This window comes from Vulpes lagopus, chromosome 19 (assembly GCF_018345385.1).
Source record: "Vulpes lagopus strain Blue_001 chromosome 19, ASM1834538v1, whole genome shotgun sequence".
Lineage (NCBI taxonomy): Eukaryota > Metazoa > Chordata > Mammalia > Carnivora > Canidae > Vulpes > Vulpes lagopus.
Window position 1 is genome coordinate 10,860,294 of NC_054842.1, and position 21,709 is coordinate 10,882,002.

The following is a 21,709-nucleotide window of genomic DNA, read 5'->3' on the forward strand; positions in this document are numbered from 1 at the left end:
TCCTGTCATCCTGGTGCTAGATCTGACAAGCTTAGTTCATCCCTAAGGACAGAGTCAGTAGACCTGTTGTGACTTGTGTTTTGGTCTTTAGAAAGTGACAGTGTTTTGTGCTTAGGGGGGAGCAGTTCGAGTTACCAGGCATTACAGTTTGATTAAGATCATGACTATTAGATAAACATGTTCACTTCCTTTTGGTTGAAGTTCTATGAAAGCACCTGTGGTCTAAAGTGTAATTGGGATTGGAGACGAGACCCTGTACCTGGTGAAGTGGTTGTTAGGTTCCTTCCAGTGCATGACAGAACCATGCCAGCATCACCAGAAGCTTCACTTCATATAAGGTACCCCAGCACGGCGTTTCACTTAAAGAACTTCGTAAAATCAGAAAACATTTTCAGAGCTCTGCCTTAAATTCTTTATAGTTTTGAAGTTCCACTTAAGAATGTAAAGTTCATTAGAAACCACAAATACCCACCATTTGCTTCAATGTGGATGGAACTGGAGGGTATTATGCTGAGTGAAGTAAGTCAATCGGAGAAGGACAAACAGTGTATGTTCTCATTCATTTGGGGAATATAAATAATAGTGAAAGGGAATAGAAGGGAAGGGAGAAGAAATGTGTGGGAAATATCAGAAAGGGAGACAGAACGTAAAGACTCCTAACTCTGGGAAAGGAACTAGGGATGGTAGAAGGGGAGGAGGGCGGGGGATTGGGGGTGAATGGGTGACGGGCACTGAGGGGGGCACTTGACAGGATAAGCACTAGGTGTTATTCTGTATGTTGGTAAATTGAACACCAATAAAAAATTAATTTATTTAAAAAAAAAAATGTAAAGTTCAGGGCAGCCCCGGTGGCGCAGCGGTTCGGCGCCGCCTGCAGCCTGGGGTGTGATCCTGGTGACTCAGGATCGAGTCCCACATCGGGCTCCCTGCATGGAGCCTGCTTCTCCCTCTGTCTGTGTCTCTGCCTCTCTCTGTGTCTATGAATAAATAAAAAAAATCTTTAAAAACAAAAAAAAGTAAAGTTCATCTCATTCAACAAGGTGATTCTGCAAGTATTCCATAATACAAAGGCCAAGATATTTGGGAAAAAGGAGAGGGCAAGGCTTGCTCTACCAGTGGTCACTGCCTAACTAGGAGTGTAGAAGTAGTTAACATTGGTTGGTACAGAGGCAAATATGGAATAAGGGGAGAATGGAAGATGTGAACATAGTACTTTAGAGGTCGTACTGGAGGTCAGTGTGAAAAGGGGCTTTTTAGTAAAGGAAAAATTGGTGACCGTTTGGAAAAACAAAATGCAGGGGGGAAAAAAATCCATAACCCGCAAAATACCAAGATTTTAAAGACAAGTAGGATCAGTATTAATGATTTTTCTTTTGCCTCAAACTCCATTATTGTGGCTTGGGAGAGCACTGCACGACTGCCCAGGTGTCCAATAATTGCTGTGTTCATACAAGAGAATGGCTGTCCTGCAGTAGAGAACTACAGCTTCACACAGCAGAGTGTGGATCCTGCAAACATAATACCAAAAGCAAGTCATAAATGCGTGCTGTAGGACTTTGTTGATTAAATTAAAGGACAAGCTGGAGGACATCACCCATGGATGGTAAAAACAAAAGCAAGCTGCTACAGAAATCAGAGTAGTGGTTACCTGAGGACAGGGGGCACCTGACAATTGATCCCATTGCAGTGTCCACCACTTAGCTGAAGAAAGAAGCTCTTCTGTGTTGGAACAGATGTTCTAGACTTGAGGCTTCAATCTGGTTATTTGAATCCTTGACGGTGAAAGATCTTAAGATAAAAATGCTTTTTAATTTTTGTTTTGATTTCTGTAATAAAAACAGGTCTGAATCATGCTGTTTGGTTTATAAAGTGCTGAGAGTGCCCTGTTGATGGCCATTGTTCTGTCCTCTTAGAATTTAAGACGGCCTTACCTTGAGTGAATTCCCCCACCAGCTGCAGTTGCAGAGTTGAGAGGCAAGGCCAAGAGGATCATGCTGCTTGTTCCTCCTCTGTGGGCAGGCTGAGGGGGGGAGGGGGTCCCTTTGCCCTCCCCACCCCAAAAAGTAAGCTAGGGGCAAGTGACAGGCCACCTCTATCACCTGTATGGAAGGGCCTGAGACGGTCACTTCAGGACTCCATACTTCCCTGGTCCTCATTTGAGGCTGTGACATCTGTATTCCTTCCTCAGCCCCACTGAAGTATGAGGTTTTCAGGGCCTCCTGAACTTTGGGTGAACTTGTCCTTGCCCCACATCCCTCCCAGTTCCTTCCTGGAGCTCCTATCTCAGCTCCTGCATATATCCATAGATTTTGCCACTGTATTTTTTTCTGTCACGGGGAGTGGGGGTGAGGGTGGGGGGAGAAAAGCGGATCTTCAAGCCGAGATAGGGGAGACCCAGTTCCCCTCTCTCCTTGGCCAAGAGCTTTAGTAGCCCCCAGAGTTTCCCCTTCCTGAGCTGTGTCACAGGGATAAACCTGTCTGTGGTCACAGAACTGACCTGAGAACCTCATGAGGTCATCTGAAAAGCCTTGGGGTACTGTGGGAACCAGGAAGAGCTAGATGAAAACAACGGTAAGAGCAAATTCTGTTGCTGCGACCTACAAAACCATAGCCTTAGTTGCCCTGATGATTGTTCCCTCCTCTCAGGACACCTGTGGCTGCAGTGTGGCTCTTCAGAGGGACAGACCCCTCCTCTGGGCACCTGTTCTCAGGCTGTAAGGATGGGAGGTCTTGAAGCTTTGGGCCTGCTGTTAATGGAGGGAAAGAGAGTTCTGTGCGGCCATTTGCCTGGTCTCCTCCCTAATTTACCCTCTGGCGTCCTACCTCTACACATGTGACATCATGTCTGGAGAGGCTTGACCCGTGGTTGTAGCCAATTAAAGAGCAAATAGCTGAACCATGAAGGTAGGGGGAATGAGGGCCAGTGGGTGTCGTTCTGGGCCCCTTGCCACTGCCAGAATTCCAAGAGCTCTAATGGGCCGGGAGCCCAGGGCCAGCTTTCTCTTAGAACTGGAGCCAGCCTGGGAAGCCAAATGTGAGGGTCTGGGCCTCACACGGGGAGGGCGAGGAAGGGTTAGGCCACCTCCTGCTCACCCAGCCAAGCCTGTTCATGTGTCCTATGCCTGAGCTCAGTGGGACCATGGGTGCTGCTTTCCACATGGCACGTTTAGGAGAATAATCAAAAGGCTCTAACTCCAGGATGCCAACCTCCCACCAGTCTGAAGCTTGGCACAGGCTTGCCTCAGAGCTCCGGCACCGTGGGCTGTGCACTCTAGGCCTGCTTGCCCTTTGCCCACTCAGATACATCTTTCCTGAAAAAGGCAATGTAGCGGGACTTAAGGCCAAGAATGGTCCACTCAACAAAACCATTCTGGAATGTTAAGATTTTCTCGTTTTCCCTCAAATAGCAAAGACTCTTTCCTGCTCAGCTAAAAAAGGTAAAGAAGAATCTTCAGTGCTCTGAAATGCCTTCTGGGAAGACCAGGCATGGAATTCCAGAGCAGTTCACCCAAGAACTGAAGGACAGGAGAGAACAGATTTATTTCCTAGGAAAATAGGGAGACATATGCCTGTCCCTGGACCCAGCAGGCAAGGTGACTGGAGCCAAGGGCCAGGCCTCTTGCTGCTCAGCCCCCCACCCCCCAGGAGTTCAAGCAAAATCAGTGGGGCCAGGGGCCACATGGGTACACAGCCTGAGGTGGGGCACATCCCCCAACAGGACTTGGCCTGGAGCCTCCTCACCACTGGCAGTGAGTAGGCTGGGAGAGGTGGAAGGAGACTGCCTGCTTCCGGCTGGACCACTCTTGCTACCTACCTGCTCACAGCTCAAGCTCTGGCTACCCCACTGAGGGACACACACAGGTTATGGAGTTGGGGTCCTTCAGTTCAACCAGACTCTGTGGCCTTGGGCAAGCGGTCTGCCTCCTCTGAGCCTGTTTTCTCTCAGGAATCAAAGCTAAGGCGACCTGCTTTGTAGGTTGTGGTGACGAGTAAATAAGGTAACAGACATATGTTCTTGATGGAGTTGGGCAGAGAGCTGCTGTTTTCATGACTAAGCCACATGGAAGCTGGCAAACTACCCAGATCACTGGGGCTGTTGGTGACAGTGTGACCAGCTTCTCGTGATGCAATTAGACAAGGCCACCTGTGTGCCCACTTGTGCTTCTCTGGGCTGGGGACAGTGTCTGGTAGTGGGGCAAATCCCCTCTTTCTAAAAGGCACAGAGCATGGGAGCTGGGAGGGGGCGGCAGCTATTGATCTAGTCTAGACTTGCCCTTTCACTTCACGGATGGGACATGGGCCCCAGAGAGGCTGAGGAGGGGCCTGGACTTGCTCATGTGGTCCAAGCTGCCCAGGACGCAGTCCAGATTCAAGAGTAAGCCTTCCTCAGTACCACATTCCCAGCACCTTTCTGCAATGTCCACCAAATATTTTCGTGTAGGAGGTTTAAGGGCATGTGAGGGAACATAGGAAGAAACTGGAAAGGTTATAAGGATTTAAGGGGGTAATCAGTAGGACTTGGCGTCAAAGTAGAAGCCCCCCGCCCCCCGCCCTTTAGATGGGCAGACCTTCCGAGAGGCCAAGGTTCCTCAAGCATTTTGCATCCTTTAGGCAAACTGCACCATTTGCCTGTTGGTGGAGCCTTGCCCAGCCCTCCCCAGGATTCTTGGAATCAGTTTGTCCCTGAAATGAAGAAAAACCAGAGGTAGAAGTGAGAGGAAGACGAGGCTAAAACCAGTTTCCAAAAGCTTGCTCTGGAGCTGCGGCTAGTTGAACATTCATGCCTACTCCTGTCTATTAAATCTTCTCTGGAGGAGAGAGCTGCTCACAGATGCCACAGGCTGAGGACTGTGGCTTCTCATCTACGTGATTAGCAGACAGGCTTTCTACCTGGCACACACAGGGAAAGAACATTCTCAGAACAGCCAGCAGACCCATGGTTCCCAGATGCATCCTGCAGGAATGAAGCATCCACTCCATTCTGAGTGGGTTTCCTAGGGCCCAGAGTTAGAACACCTCGGCCAGAAGGTTCTGGGTTTAGCTGACTTTATTAGGTCCAGATAGAGCTACAGTGGTGACGTATGCGGTGACACCGTGTAGCCGAGGGCTTGCTGCAGAGCAGGCTTGTGCTAAGTGCCTTCTTGCCTAGTGTCCAACAGCTTGCAGGATTTCCAGGGCCAGGGAAGCCACCACACTGTCAGCAGACGAACTGTGAGAAAAACCAAAATAGAAACACCTTAGCCATCTCCAGGCCAAAATGCCCCCTGTTTCAAAGAGGCTGGACTTCTTGTACCTGAGTATCTGATGGACCAGCTACTTCGTAAAACTGCCCCTTCATCATCTTGAGGTGCAGAAACAGGATACTCAGGCTCTGGGACCTCAGTCGGCCCACGGTCCCAGGGGGGCTCAGAGCTGGCCATGCTGGCACCCCTAAACTAGGCCTGAGCTCCTGGGCCCCAATCATCAGAGCCACTTTGGCCAGGTACGCTGATGCTGAGCTCTACGGGCGAGTCAGAAGTCAGATGGCAGCCTGACGTGCTGAGCCCAGGTCCTGCAACAGGCCTGCCCAGAGCCGGCCTGCGGCTGACTTGGGTGTCAGGGCCGTGATGCCAGGAGGCCTGCGTCAGCTGGTGGCTCTCCCTGCTCCATACTGCCACTTCCTGGCCAGTGAGCCGGAAGGCTTTGGGTTTCTTACTCTTACAGGTGTGGATGCCCAAATAAGAGCTTAAAATGGAAAATTTGTTACTGGAACAAACTGAGACACATTTAAACCTGTGCCTTAACAACTGTTAGCAAGGAAAAGAGGGACATAAAGCACTGCCCTGAAGTATAAAATTAGCTCACGGCACACCTGACTACACAGAAACAGGGCTGTTGCCAAATAACCCGGGGTGGGGGTGCTGCGTAGGAGGCGGGTCGCAGTGGACGGGGCTGTGGTTGAGAGATGGTGCCGTGCATTCCTGCTCTGCACATCAGAGGGCCCAAGGGCTGGCAAGAGTGTGTTTGAACTCAGCCGGATCCCAGATGCGTCAAAGCTAAGCTGGTGGAGTCCTGCTGCCCACCTGCAACAGGGCAGCCCAGAGGCCCCAGGGACAGGAGGGTACGCCGACCCCTGGCAGAGCCACATTGGAGCAGAGGTCTTCAGACCTCTGAATAAAGCCCAAACAAGACCACTTCATAGCAGCACCCTCCCCAGGCCAGGTCTGCCCGGCGTAGACCTTTCACCGCGGGGGTGCTGAGCGGGGCTGCAGGAGAGGCTACCAGCGCTGTGGAGCCCGAGCCATGTTTTGACACATTTGGTCCCAGTCTGGGTCCAGCTCCGTTAGGTGCCGGCTTCGGCCTAAGGCAGATGGAGGCCCCTGCTGGATGAGGGCTCCCACAAAGCCAGGCACTGCAGAGGAAGGGGTTTGGGTGCTCTACGCTCAACTCCTGTCTGCTGGGGGCTCTCCTGTGCCCTCTCTGGCACACCTGCTCAGAGGGGCTTCACGCACAAGTCCAGTCCCCAGTCCAGTCCCTGGGGACAGATGGTGCATGCTCCTCACAGCAGTGCAGCCGGAGGCCCGCGGCCCAGCCTAGGGAGTCACTGTCCATGCCTTAAACCACGGGGACCAGCAGGGTGAGGAGGGCCCGTCCCCTGTGACAGCCGGCCTGTTCTTCCCCATGCACCTCACAGAAAACACAGAGAGCCTACCTCTCTGGCTTACACTTGAGAGGCACTGGGGTAGTCTAATGGCACCCCGTCTCCACAGACTTCCAGCAATGCCCCAGCTACATATTTTTTCTTCAGATGAACACTGAACCCAAAACACCAGATTGCAGAACTCAGAAAACCCTGCGGTTCTGAAAACAAACCATCAGGAAACGCTAGCACCCATTCCATGTCTTGTGCACCCAGTAAAGGCCGGGAACCCCTTACAAGGTGGGTCCTTCTCCCCAGGACTGGGAGAGCAGCTGAAGCTCGGGGGGGCTGTGGCCCCCACAGGCTCCCTCATCTTGGGACAATGGCCCGACCGCAGGCCGGCTCTGGCACTGTCACACACAGTGAGCCCATGTACAGTACAGCACCATCTGACCAAAAGGGTGGCAACCTTCTTAACCCAGATCATTTTTCTTTGGTCATTTGGCATTAACAGTTCAGATAAGAGTATAACAATGTGTAAGCCCTACTCCCCACCTGTCACCACCTCTCAAGCTCAGAGCGTGTGTGTGGCGGGGAGGGGGGGGGGAGGGTGTCGTGGGATGACCCTTCCCTGTGGCCCTAATTTCACCGAGCATCAGCATCACTGTGGGGATGCCCACCTAGCAGTTCGTACCTTTACAGCGTGTGACACAAGCCTGGGTGACTGGGCAGCCCAGACTGTGGAGCTCACTTCCCTACATTGCACATACGGAGCATAGAGCAGAGGACTAGGAGGCTGACCTAACCGCACAGTGTCAGCTTCTGGGGACACACAGTCTGTTCTGCAGCTTCCAAGTTTTCCCTGCAGACGTGGCCAAAGAAGACGGCCCGGTGCTGTAGAGCACGCTGAGCTGTCCATCCGGGGCGCAGCCCTGCCCAAACCTCCGCGATGGGGTGGTGATGAGGCTGTGCGCGTGCAGGGTGGCCTTCTTTATGAGAAATGCTTGAGTGTTTGCTGAGCCCAGTAGACTGCACTGCCCCTCCTGAGCCTACTTACCCTCCAGCCGGGGCAAGCCACTCCAGAGCCCGCAGGAGGCTGCCTGCATCCTTGAGACTCTCCAAGTGCTTCTCATTGGATGTGACCTGCAAGGGAGGGAGAAGAAAGTGGTTGGATGGCCCATCCCTGACTCAGGCCCCATTGGAAGGGTACCCCGAGTCTCAGGCTACCGTGGCATTAGGGGGGATACCCCGAGACCCATCCCTCTAGGGCACTGCTGACCAGAGCATTAGAGGCAGACAGTATGGCCCCTGGGGAGTGAGCATGAGTTCAGGGTGGGGTGCCTCTGGTGGGTCCCTGAGGAGGATTTGCGTTCTGAAAGCTTGAACTTCTGAGTTAGAACAAATGATGGCGAATGAACTTATTCAGTTGTTAGAGCCAGGACTCCTTGGGGCCCTGAGGCCAATGCAACCTCATATGGAAAAAAGAATCACAGTTCTGGATGCATGGAGACCTGGGGGGCCTGAGGAAAGAAACACTGATAACCAAACCCCTTCCAGAGTACCCTGGGGGGTGGGCCCTTGCTCATTGCCACAGTCCTGGGAGGAACAGGAACAACATGAGAATCTCTGACTCTGTAGCGCCTATGAGCTGAATCATACACTCTCAGGGCTGGAAAGGCCTGAATGGGAGAGGATCCAATCCCGGCTTCTGGAGACCTCCTCATAAACCCCTCCATAAAAGTCCATGTCTGTGAGGCAAGGAGAGAAGGCCTTAAGAATGAACTTTGATCCTAGTATTATACTTGTTCCTCTTTTTCTTTTTTTAAAATTTTATTTATTTATTCATGAGAGACACAGAGAGAGGCAGACACACAGGCAGAGGGAGAAGCAGGCTCCATGCAGGGAGCCCGAAGCGGGACTCGATCCCAGGACCCTGGGATCACGCCCTGAGCCAAAGGCAGGCGCACAACCATTGAGCCACCCAGGTGTCCCAGACTTGCTCCTCTTAATTCAACCTTTGTGTCCTATTTTTGTCTTCATTATTAAAAAAATACTTTATAATAAACGTTTGCATGGCACTTTACCTTTCAGAAGGCACTGCAGCCTCCTGTCAATTGCCTCATCTATTCTTTTTATTTATTCACCTTGCAAGGTAAGTATGTAGCATGCTTTATAGATGATAAGGTAATAGTGGCTTGGCAAGATTAAGGAGCCACAAGAGAGGTACATGTGGAGCCTGATCCTAACCCCACATGAAGCTGGAACCAGACTGGCCTCAGCTGCTGCCCCACCATTCAAGTGTTCTCTGTCTTTCCATTTGATCATAGCGGCCAGGGTTGGATTATCATCTCCCAGGTTCTCAAGAATAGGGCGAACATTTCTTAATCACTTGTGGTATAGGAAGGTCATGGGGGGTAAAAAGACCTTAGTGCAGACTCTAAATTACATGTGAGTGAATTTGCACCTCCACTGAGATCCTATCCTACCTTCTGAGTGTGCCAGCGACCAGCTGCCAGCTCAACTGCATCAGGTGTGATTTCTGCAAAGATTTGCATCTTAAAAGAGCTGCATGTAAATTTGTTCTGAAATTACACCCAACTTGATGAGTTCAAAGGCTGCTATTTGAAAACATCAGCTGTAGTTCAATTATGTCTGAAGTAAGCACAAATGTACACTACAGTGGTCTTCAGAGAGGATTCCCACCTGATTTTTCTCAAAACTGTTCCACATACAGCTTGGTTGAGCTATGTCCAGAATCACTGCCCTTAGCAGCCCTATCATGGGATTGTGTGTAGAGGCTGTGCTCCGAGGCAATTACCCCACAACTTGCAAAGAAATAACAAGACTACATTTGCTCACAAGGCAAGTTAGAAGGTGCAAATAGAAAACTACAGTGAGAATGAGGTGATCAAAGGAAGAGATCAAAACAGCATCATGTGCAGCTGATGTCTATAGCCATAAATGAAGCCAAAAGAAGTCATTGAAAACTATGTGCTTTGGCCACTTAACTCTATTTTATTTTTATTTTTAAAAAAGATTTATTTAGAGAGAGAGAAAGAGCGAAAGTGTGTGTGAGTAGGAAGAAGGGCAAAAGGAGAGAATCTCTGGCAGACTCCCCACTGAGTGAGAACTCCTCATGGGGTTCCATCTCAATGACCCTGAGATCACCACCTGAACCAACACTAAGAGTCAGATCCCCAACCAAGCCACCGAGGCTCCCCTTAACAGAACTCAATTGAAACATCAGTTATTGTATATAAGTTGCTGTATATAAAGATGAGTTAATTAGAAAATAAATATTTTAATATCAATCAAAGATTTCAGTTCTAGGTAAGACAGAGAAAACACATGCTACCCTTTCCCTCTAAATGCAGTTATAAAACCTGAACAGAATGCACACCACAGCTATTTAAGAATACTGAAAAGTGAATAGCAACAGGCAGACAGGGGAAAGGCACCAGATTCAAAGCACCAGTAAATTGGTGGTGAACCCAGAATAGCTTGGCTTGAAGTCAACACTGTGGGGCAGAAGAGAGAGCTCCAGGAGAAACCAGGCTTGAGAAATGGGAAAGGAAACTCCCAAAAGCTCACAGAGAGCAGATAATATCTTCTAGGTAACCTCCCCCCCACCCTTTTTCTCAATTTTCTTGTCCCAGGCCCCAGGCAATTCTGTGGTGGCAGCAGCAACAGCAGCCAGCACAGGAGCCCAGCCCAAAACTACCCCCCTCCCACCTGCTCTGTTCTCACCAATGTTTGGCCCAGACATGGCAGTTGTGGAAGTGAGCAGTTTATGGCCAGACAGAAAATGGGAGATGCAAGAAACCAGGAAAACATTGGGGAGATAACAGATCAGAAGAGCTTGAGAAACCACATAAAATTGTTTATAAATTCCTAGGCTCACCCTCAACCTGTGTATGCATGGAACTGATCCAAATGGCATACCAAAAACTTAGGGAACTGAGCTAATAAACCTCTGTCCACATCCCCGACTGACACCTAGAGGATGGACACACAAGATAGACCCAAATAGCATTGCAAATGCTTAGAAACTGACAGGACATTGAAATTACTATTCCAACCTGCATCCTGATCATAACCAACATAATTACTTGTTCAAATAGAAGTATCAATATTCTCTGTGGGGTTTCAATTAGGCACAGTGTCTCATAATATAATATTTAAAGTAACCAAGATAAAATCCAACATTGCTCAGCATAGACCATAAATGACAATAAACAACAAGATGACACAGATGTTGGAATTATCTGACAAAGACTTTAAAGTCTTGTAAAAATGCTTATACAAGCAATCATTAATGCTCTTGAAACAAGTATTAAAATGTAATGCAACACTCTTAAAACAAGTATTAGAGGAGAGGGGTATTAAAATAGAATCAAGAGACGCCTGGGTGGCTCAGCGGTTGAGCGTCTGCCTTTGGCTCAGAGTGTGATACTGGAGTCCTGGGATCGAGTCCCATATCAGGCTCCCTGCATGGAGCCTGCTTCTCCCACTGCCTATGTCTCTGCCTCTCTCTCTCTCTCTCTCTGTGTGTGTTTCTCATGAATAAATAAAATCTTTAAAAAAATAAAATAAAATAGAATAGAATAGAACCAAGTATTAGAATAGGATGTGAAAAATTAGAAGTTATAAAGGAGGACCAATGAAAATTTAGAACTAAAAATATAACCCCCAAATTTTAAAAACCATGCCAAATGGATTCATTAGTGTAATGGAAAGAAGAAGTGAACTTGAAGGTAGATCAATAGAAATGATCCAATCTGAGCAACCAAAGAAAAAGTTTGAAAACACAAATAGAGCCTCAGGGACCTGTAGGACAATAACAAAAGGTCTGTATCACTGGAGTTCCAGAATGAGAGGGCAGAGCATGAATGGATAAAAAGTATTGAAAAAATCATAGTTAAAACTATTCCAAGTGTGATGAAAGATATAAATCTATAGATTCAAAAAAGTGAGAGAGACTCAAACAAGATAAAACCAAAGAATCCATATCCAAATACATCATAATCAAATTTGCTCAGGACAAAAAAGAATTGTGGATGCAGGGAAAAAGAAAAGACAATACAAGTTATGTATAGGGGAACACTGATTTGAATTATTGTGATTTTCTTATCATATTGAGGCCAGAAGAGAGTGACACACTTTTAAAGTGCTAAAAGAAGTATCAAACTAGCATTTTATTCTAGCAAAAATTTAATTCAGGAATTTAGGTGAAATAAAGACATTCTCAGATGAAGGAAAATCAATAGAAGCAGAATTTCCCTAAAAGAATTACTAAAGGAAACTCTTCAGGAGCACCAGGATGAGTCAGTTGGAAGAGCATGCAACTCTTGATCTCAGAATCATGAGTTTGAGCCCCACATTGGGGTAGAGATTACTTAAAAATACAAAATAAACTTAAAAAAAAAAACTCTTCATAAAGAAAGGAAATAACACCAGAAGGAAACCTGGACTATTAGGAATGAAGGAAGAGCAACAGAAATGGTAAATATCTGGGTAAACATAACATACTATTCCCTTTCTTTAAAATACATTTGATGGTAGAAAAGCAAACATATAATACTGTCTGATGGGGTTTTAAACACATGTAGATAAAAGAGAAATGGAACTGGGGGAAGAGCAGAGGAACTTATAAGGTGGTAAGGTTTCTATATTGTAATTGAAATTGTAAAATACCGATTATAAGTAGATTATGAAAAGCAAAGTCTTTTATCTTTTTTAAGATCTCATTTGAGAGAAAGAGAGAGAGAAAGAGAGCAAGCACACAAGCACTGAAGAGGAGGGGCATAGGGAGAGGGAGAATCAGACTCCTTGTTGAGCAGGGAGCCTGACATGCAGCTCAATCCCAGGACCCCGGGATCATGACCTGAGCAGAAGGCAGACAACCAACTGCCTGAGCCACTCAAGTGCTCCAAAAGTAAAGTCTTTTATAATCCCAATAGGAATCCCTATAAAAAAAAAAAAAACTTAGTAAAAATTACTATAGACAAACTGTACTCATAAAAAATGTTAAATAAGTCAGTAGAGATACACGCAAGAAAATGAAAACAAAGGGGATAAACCTAAATAAAAAGGTAGACTATATCCTAACACAAGAATTACATTAAATGTAAATGATCCAAATTCAGCAAATTAAACAGATTTTTCAACATGACAAAAAAATTGACCCAACTATATACTGTCTACAAGAATCTTAATTCAAATAGAGTAAGACAGGTTGGTTAAAAGTAAAAGGATGAAAACATGTATACCATACAAACATATATACCATACAAACATGAATCAAAAGAAAGCTCAAGTGGCTACATTAATATCAGGCAAAGAAGACTTCAGAACAAAAAATTTGCCAAGGACAAATAGGGACATAACATTTTATTTTATTATTTTATTTTTTTATAACATTTTAATAAAAAGATTTTTTTATTGAGAAGATATAACAGTAAACATGCACTCACTTAGCAGTAGAAATTAAAAATACACAAAGCAAAAACTGATACAACTGAAAGGAAAAACAGATAAATCTACAACTGCAGCTGGAGGCTTCAAACTACTCTCATAGTAATAGGATGAGCGGGAAAAAAAATAATCAGCAAGGATACAGAAGAGTTGAATCACATCACTAGCTAACTGGATCTCAATGGCTTTTGCAGAGCACTAAACCCATCAGTAATAGAATACACATTTTTTTCCCCAAGAACCCAGGAACGTTCACCAACATATACAATATCCTGGATCATAAAACAACTCTTAACTAATATAAAAAGACTGAAACTATATAAATTATATTTTTTAATCATAAACTAGAAATCAATAAAGATGATAGGAATATCCCAAATCCCTTAGAAATTCATCAACTTACTCCTAAATAATTGAAAGATCATTTTCCCAAGGAAATCAGAAAATATTTTATTAAGCTTTATTTATATTTTTATTGAATAAAATTTAATAAAGTATTTTAACTTATTAAAAAATGATATATCAAAATCTGTGGGATGCTGCTAAAGCAGCACTATAATTATGTGGGATACTTTTCAATCTCTCAGCAATATGCAAACAATCAGAAGGGATGCAGAAGTTTTATACTACAAGATGAACAAACCTGACCTAATTAACACATAAAGAAAAATTCATCTAACAACTTCAGAATATATATTCTTTTCAAAGGTATATGGGAAGTTTTCAAAATATACCACATGCTGGGTTATAAAGCAAGTTTTGACAAATTTCAAAGGTATTAATCCAGCAAAATGGGTCAGGATCTATATGCTAAAAATTATATAGAATGCTGATGAAAGAAAAAATCCCTAAATAAATGGATATACTATGTTCATGAATTGGAAGACTCAATATAGTACAGTTATTAATTCCCCAAAATACAGGTTTAATGCATTTCCTATCAGATTCCCAGAAAGTTTTTTTTTTCTTTTTTAAGAGAGAGAGAGCATGCAAGTGGGGTGAGGGGGGAAAGGGAAAGGGAGAAAGAGAATCCTAAGCAGACTCCATTCTAAGTGTGGAACCTGATGTAGAGCTTGATCCCAGAACCCTGAGGTCATGATCTGAGCTGAAATCAAGATGCTTAACCAACTGAGCCACCCAGGCACCCCTCCCAGGATTTTATGTAGATATAGAATAGCTGATTCTGAATTTGTATGGAAAGGCAAAGGAACAAGAATAACTAAAACAATTTTGAAAAAAGCAGAATAAAGTTGGAGGAACCACACTACAAAATTTTAAGATTTACTATATAGCTACAGTAACCATGATGGCATGGTATTGGCAGAGAGACAGACATATAGATCAGTTGCATAGAATTGGTAGCCCAGAAATAGGCCCACACAAATACTATCAACATTTTGATAAATGCACAAAGGTAATTGAATGGGGGAAAGACAGCCTTTTGAACCAATAGTGCTACAACAAAGGATGTGTATATGCAAAAACATGAACTTACCCACATATCTTATACCTCAAACAAAATATTATTCAAAATGAGTCATGGATCTGAATGCATAAAATATAAATCTATAAAACTTCTAGAAGAAAATACAGAAGAGAATCTATGTGACCTTAGCTTTGTTGATGAGTTTTTAGATACATAACAAAAGCACAGTCCCTGAAAAAAAAATTGAAAAATTGGATTTTACCAATATTAAAAACTTTGCTCTTTGTAAAATATTGATAAGAGTAAGATAAGCACAGACTGAGAGAAAATATTGGCAAATCACATACCTGATAAAGGACTTTTACCCACAACGTAAAAAGAACTCTTAAAATTCAACAGGAGAACAAACCATTTGACTATTCAAATGGGCAGAAAATCTACATAGACACTTCACCAAAGAAAGTATTATGGGTGGCAAGTGAGCACATGAAAAGGTACTCAATGTCATTTGTCATTAGAGAAATACCAATTTAAACTGCAATGCAATTCCACTACATACCTATTTGAATGGCTAACATTCAGAAAACAAACAAAAGCCCGCCGGGAAGCAGAGTAGCAGAAACTCTCATTGATTGCTAAGCTGGAATGCAAAATGGTACAGCACTTTGTAAGACATTTTGGCACTTTCTTATAAAATTAAACATGGTCTTATCACGTGGCCCAGCAATTGCACTCTTAGGTATTCACCCAAGTACACTGAAAACTTAGGTCTGCACAAAAGTCTGTATCTAGCAGCTTCAGTCACTAAAAAGTGAAAGGAACCAAGATGTCCTTCAACAGGTAAATGAAAAAAAACAGTGGAGACACCTTTTGCATTATTTGGGATATAGGTCTGATTGGGTTTTTAGAATGACAAATCAGTAAGGTCTGGATGATTCTCAAGAAGATAAGAGTTTAGTTTACCTTGCTAAGTTATTTTGTCCTGTGATACCTATTTATTTATTTATTTATTTATTCATTCATTCATTCATTCATTCATGAGAGACCCAGAAAGAGAGAAAAAAGAGAGAGAGAGAGAGACAGAGACACAGGCAGAGGAAGAAGCAGACTCCATGCAGGGAGCCTGATGTGGGACTTGATCCTGGGTCTCCAGGATCAGGCCCTGGGCAGAAGGCAGCGCTAAACCGCTGAGCCACCCAGGCTGCCCATGATACCGATTTCTTATAATTAGTCAAACTAGAAATATTAGGATTTCCAGTGACTTTGAAATGACCCTGAGAGAGAATTACTCTGTTCTCCAACAAGAGTGGGGGCTCCTCTCTGGCCACTGAAGGTTATAAATTAAGATGGGGGAGCACTTGGGTGGCTCAGTGGTTGAACATCTGCCTTTGGCTCAGGTCATGATCCCAGGGTCCTGGAATGGAGTCCCACATCAGGGACTCCCTGTGGGGAGTCTGCTTCTCCCTCTGCCTATGTCTCTGCCTCTCTCATGAATAAATAAATAAAATCTTTAAAAATAAATTAATTAATTAAGATGGGAAACAACCTAATTTTAGAAACATCCCACTGTACCTACCAACCACATAGTGTGGCCTAGAACCTTCTATTTTCTTGGTACTTAAACTTTTTTGAGAACCAAATTGTGGGTCTGCTCCAAGGCTATCCTACCTATCCCTTTTGTGCTATGGAAATAAGAGAATGTTTGGGGCACACTGGGACCCACAGAAGGTCAATGAAGTAGAAGTGACACTTGTCCACTGTGATACTGAATTTCTGGTTCAGCAACTATTGGAGAACTTCTCATGACTGTGATTAGAGTAATCAAGAAAGAGAATTGCAGGGACTCTTTAAGAAAATAAATAAGAGTGGACTAGCAAAAAGTATGAACATCATACTTCTTCCTGCAATTACTATTTTCATTACTAGCTCTCAGTCAATTCCCATAAGCCAAGACAAACAAACTCAATTTGGTTTTCCAATAATGTTCTATAGCAGAGGTTCCTGGACCTCTAAGGGTCCATGAGTGGATTTCGTTATTTCAAAACGTCCATTTCTTGTGAAAAGAGTCATGCCTGCCTCACATTCCTCCTCATTATAATAAAAATATATCAAATATATCAGCTGAATATGGTGTGGTTGTCATTATCTCGCCCTGAGACATCTGTCTCATAGCTGTGTGGCTAAAATCAATCAAAATGGAAACATGAATTATACTAAATACATGCAGTTCCTTTGGTAGACAGGATCACTAAAAACATGGGGTGTTCAAGAAAAAGATCAGATAAAAAGTTGGGAATTGGAGCTTAGAACCAAGATCATCTTAGAAAGATTGTTCCTCCAGTGCTGTTTAATTGAGGATATATTAAAAACAGATTGTATACTTTGGGCAAATATACAACTTATTCAACCTGCTACTGTGGCTTGAATATGGTGCATGTCAACCGGCATTCATGCATCACTGGGTAAAACCAAAACACTGCAAGGAGAGGCAGGTGTCCTGCAGAATCAATCTTCAAATTCTCTGCCTGGCTCACAAATTGTAAGGTAGTGACTTTATATGCACACCCTACAGGACAGTTGGGGTTGGCTCCTTTCTGGATTTCACTTTCCCAAAGGCAAACTCACAAAAAAATCATCTTCTATCTCCTGCAATGGCAGGACATTGAAGTTGGTGAGCTCCTTCAGTTAGCAGGTGAGGCTGTGACAACAGGGAGGACAGTGGCTTATCCAGGTCATGGTGGCCACTGAGGGACAAAGCCAGGCCTGGTGCCTACACTCCTTATCTATGGCCATAAAAAAGGTGTGAATAAGAATGTATTTTAATTTTCTATCTGTGGTATAACATGAATTCATCCTCATAAATATGACTCACAGCATTGTCCTCATGAAGCTCATAAAATGTTCCAGTGTGAGTTTCTCTGTTTAGAAATGGAGAATGGGAATGGAGAGATACATGGCTCCAACCAAGTCAGGCCTGGGCAGCCTGTGGGGTTTGTTTATGAGTGTGTAATAACATCTGCCTGTGTTTTCAGTGATCCTGAATGTGTGTGGCAAAATTAAGCCTAGGTAGCTTCAGCTTTCTAACCAGAGAGGCCTCCAGACAGGTCCAGGCAACACTGAGACTACAAAAATCCAGGAGATGAAACAGGCAACAGGGAGCCAGCCCAGGTGTTCCCTGGAGCTTGTTATTACAGACACACGCTTCACACAGCGGAGGTTTGTTTTAATTCCATGGCCCTCAGATCTCACAAATACAAGTAAAAACAGGCAGGTAACTATGACAACTCTACTTCAGAGAGTTTAAATTAAAAAAAAAATAATAAAACCCATCCACCGGGCCCCTTTATTTTGTTCTCTTAACATATACTTTGTCTTCTCTCAGCTGAGGTTTTTAGGTGACTTCAAAGCCATTTTACCAAACGCATATCGAAACATGTCATCTATCCCCTTGCCATGAGATGCCAGGATGGAATCTGGGGAAGAACCTCTGGAAGGTGAGATGGGATTCGGAAGTTCCTCCCCCACCCTCTGCCTGGTGTTGCAGTGCTCACTGTGGGCCTCTCCAGAAATTTCTTGAGCTGTTGCCAGGGTCCTGCCTCCCACATTGACATCAAAGCAAGACAATATTAACATACACTGCTCTGCATCCAGGCCAGTATGCTTGCTCATCATGCCTTCGAGGATGCTGAGCACATGTGGGGTAAAATGGGGCAATTCTCATACAGCTTTCAATGGCCTCAGGGCATCCATGCCTTCCCTGGAGTCCATTTAAAAACTATGTTCTTGGGCAGCCTGGGTGGCTCAGTGGTTTAGCACCGCCTTCGGCCCAGGGCCTGATCCTGGAGACCTGGGATCGAGTCCCACGTCGGGCTCCCTGCATGGAGCCTGCTTCTCCCTCTGCCTCTCTCTCTCTCTCTCTTATATGAATAAATAAATAAAATGTTAAGAAAAGAAACCTTTATGTTCTTCACCAAAAGTAAGTGAGGCCCCTTCCGACCAAGACTAGTAAGCAGGGGGATGACTGGAAAGAAATCTAGAGGTATCCTTGATTGCTGTCAGTGGATCTGCTGATTGGTCACTAAGCAGTGAGGGGTTCCAGCTAGAACCTACACTAGGTTCTAGGGAAGAGAAGGGAAGAGACAGGGAATAGACAGGGCTTACAGAGGAGCTAGGCCCCATTGCTTGCTCACCTAGATTTGGCCCAGATTCCCACAAACTCAGGCTCTCTGGAGGGAGCCAGAGATCTTACACTAAGCCTGAGTGGTACTAGGGCATGCATAGCACCATCTCTGTGTCCACACTGACCACTATGGAGGGATTCTTCTACGCTCTACAAGCAGCACAGCTTAGCTTTCATTTGCAGTTGAACAGCATTGAGGTCCAGAGAAATGGTGGTAGCTGGAATATATTGATTCCTCAAGTTGAAGAAGGCTGGGGCAGAAGAGGAAGAAACTGGCTGACCACCTCTTGTTCAAGAGCACCCATGAGTTTCTGGGTTGAGTTCTCAATAAGAATTGGGCAGCAGGGGAGTGTGCACAGGGCATTAGCAGGTGTGCAATGCTAAGGTTAACAGGCAAGGCTAACAAATCCTAGGTTTCAGGTAGGAACTGTTGGGATCCACCTTTGTAAGACTAATTGAGCTATAAGGCCTAGGAGTAAAAAGGCCTTGGAATTTGGGTCAAGAAAGGAAATGAACACTTTGACAACCTTGAAAAATAAATACTAGAATGCTCACTTCCCAGAAGAAATGGAGGCTAACAAGGCTTCTGCGCTTTGCCAAAGTTTGCAGGCTGGCAAGCACTGGCACTGAGATAGGACCCAGTCTCCCCAACTTTAATACCCCTCCCTGTTCTAAGAGATCATTACATTCTCACATCAGCTGCTGCACCCCCTGTACAGCTGGGGTTGTCTGGTGGGCTGATAAATACTCTCCTTGGTCAGATGCTGGCTCTGGCTCTGTATCCTCTGTGCCACTGTGCACCCTGCCCCTTGCAAATCATATGGTACCCTTTGCTCCCCACCATTGTTGTCGACTCCCATCATTTCCACGGGGAGCAGGGACCACAGAATTTCTCTTCTAGACAGAACTTGGTTTTCCAGGTGTTGACTAAAGAACTCTGTGGGTCATCATATGTACTGTCTGCTGAACGGTTCCTGATATGCGGACCACAACTCATTTGGTGATATCCTTCAGCATCTGGCTACCAGAACGCTTTGTGCATCCCTCTTTGCATCCATGGGTGGAGGTTGTCCTTGCTAATGATGGGAAGTGAGTTATAAGTTTTCTGGGCTGCCATTGTGGACTATTATTTGTTGTTCTCCTCACAATGACCCTATGAGGAAGATCTTCTATGATCCCATGTTAAGATGGGGTGAGGTTGCTGGTTAATAGTGGAGCTGAGATGGAGATCAGATATGGCTGACTGCATTGCTCCTCTTGCCCTAATCATTATGCTGCCCTCTGCCTCCCCCATTCAGGGTCTGGATGTAGGAACACTGGATACAGAGCCAGAGCCAGCATCTGACCAAGCAAGGTAGGACCAGGGCCTCTAGAGCTAGGGTCAATGTGGTGAACGCTCTCCTCTCAATGGATATTTCCAGATTTGGAAAAGCACCCAGCAAAGGAGGATGGGAGGTAGGCAAACATGTGAATTATCAAATTGTATGGACTTTAGTGAGAACACACCAGTGTGGGAGGATTTTCTTCTTTCTCTTGACCTTTCTTTCCTCCTCTTGGGGTCCTTAGGCTCTCCAGTCTAGCCTGACACCTTCATTCTCCTCTCCTGCCCAAACTCCTGCCTGCACCTGTGGGCACCTGCTAAATCCAGGGGACATGGAAATAATATGCTGAGGATTTGAATGCTTTTCCTTTTCATCCCATAAGACACGATTATTTTCTAGAAGACAATTATCTCTATCTACCTCCCTCATTTTAGGCCAGCCAATTCTCTCACCTCTCTATGGGGCAGTCAAAATGCCCTTATTGCTTAAAACTGTACATAATTATATCAGTTTCTGGCCATTAAGTCTAGTAGTTTAAAGTGTTGAATATAATATAGCTGGTTTGGGAAATCTTTTAGGCCTAATCCAACTCACTAGCTACAACATCCAGGTCCAAAATATGTGAGGAAAAGCAGTTTTAATTGGCAAAGAATTATAATTGTGGACCTTGTGTGGATATAAGGATAGACTAGAGGATGGCCCAGAAAAAGCTCTAGTGAAATACAGGATCAGTACATGCTATTTTCCCCAGAGGACCCCATCCAAGCGCTTAGAAAGGCTAATATGAGAGAATGTATTTCCAAGGCAGTGGTGTTAGGATGTCAACCACAGGAGGCTGGAATCATTTCTTCACAAGAGAAAACACTCAAGGTAGCAATCATCAAGTGATTTGGAAAGTGTGAGAACTTGGGTCACAGGAAGTGAGGAACTATGTAAGTAGATAGAATTTGAACTTGACCCAAGAAAGTTCCAGCTCAGCCTTAGGAAACTATATGGTCATACTGAGGTATCTATATACTAACCCGCCGGCTCAGCGGTGGGGGCCACTTAACCATCCGCCTTGCCCTGAGTGGCTGTACCAACAGGCCTTTCTACCGCATTGTGGCTGCTCACAACAAGTGCCCCCGGGATGGCCGTTTCGTGGAGCAGCTGGGCTCCTATAATCCACTGCCCAACAGTCACGGGGAGAAAATCGTTGCTCTCAACCTAGAGCGGATCCGGCATTGGATTGGCTGTGGGGCCCACCTCTCTAAGCCTGTGGAGAGGTTTCTGGGTCTTTCTGGCTTTTTCCCTCTGCATCCCATGATGGATCACAAATGCTGAGAGGCTGCAAAGGAAACGGGCACGTGAAGTCCTCTTAGCATCTCAGAAAACAGATACAGAAGCTACAGAAACAAAAACAAGCTGACTTCAGTGAGCAGAGAACATTGGGAGAAAGGTCAAAGCCCTCTTAAAACACCTGTGCAGAGCTCTTAGTTGTATTAGATTTGGAGGTCAAAAAAAAAAAAAAAAAGGATCCCTCATTTGTGGTATGGAGTGTGTGTCTAAGGGTGGGGCTTTCAGGTGGGAAAGAAGCAGATAGAAGTGGCTTAATTATTTTAAGATTTTATTTATTTATTCATGACACACACACACACACACACACACACACACACACACACACACAGAAGCAGAGACATAGGCAGAGG

The 21,709-nt window shown here is 45.0% G+C and overlaps 1 protein-coding gene and 1 pseudogene across 1 annotated transcript in view; one reads left to right on the plus strand and one right to left on the minus strand.

The window, feature by feature from the left end:
• Positions 1–5,029: 5,029 nt before the first annotated feature.
• ULK4 (unc-51 like kinase 4) overlaps positions 5,030–21,709 on the minus strand; it is a 595,478-nt gene continuing 578,798 nt past the window's right edge. Inside the window, exons 36-37 of the mRNA XM_041734654.1 lie at positions 7,677–7,762; positions 5,030–5,209 (exon numbers count right to left, since the gene is read on the minus strand). Coding sequence (XP_041590588.1) covers positions 5,146–5,209; positions 7,677–7,762 — 150 coding nt within the window. The 3' untranslated portion in view covers positions 5,030–5,145. The remainder of the gene's footprint in view (positions 5,210–7,676; positions 7,763–21,709) is intronic.
• LOC121479009 lies at positions 19,935–21,578 on the plus strand (annotated as a pseudogene).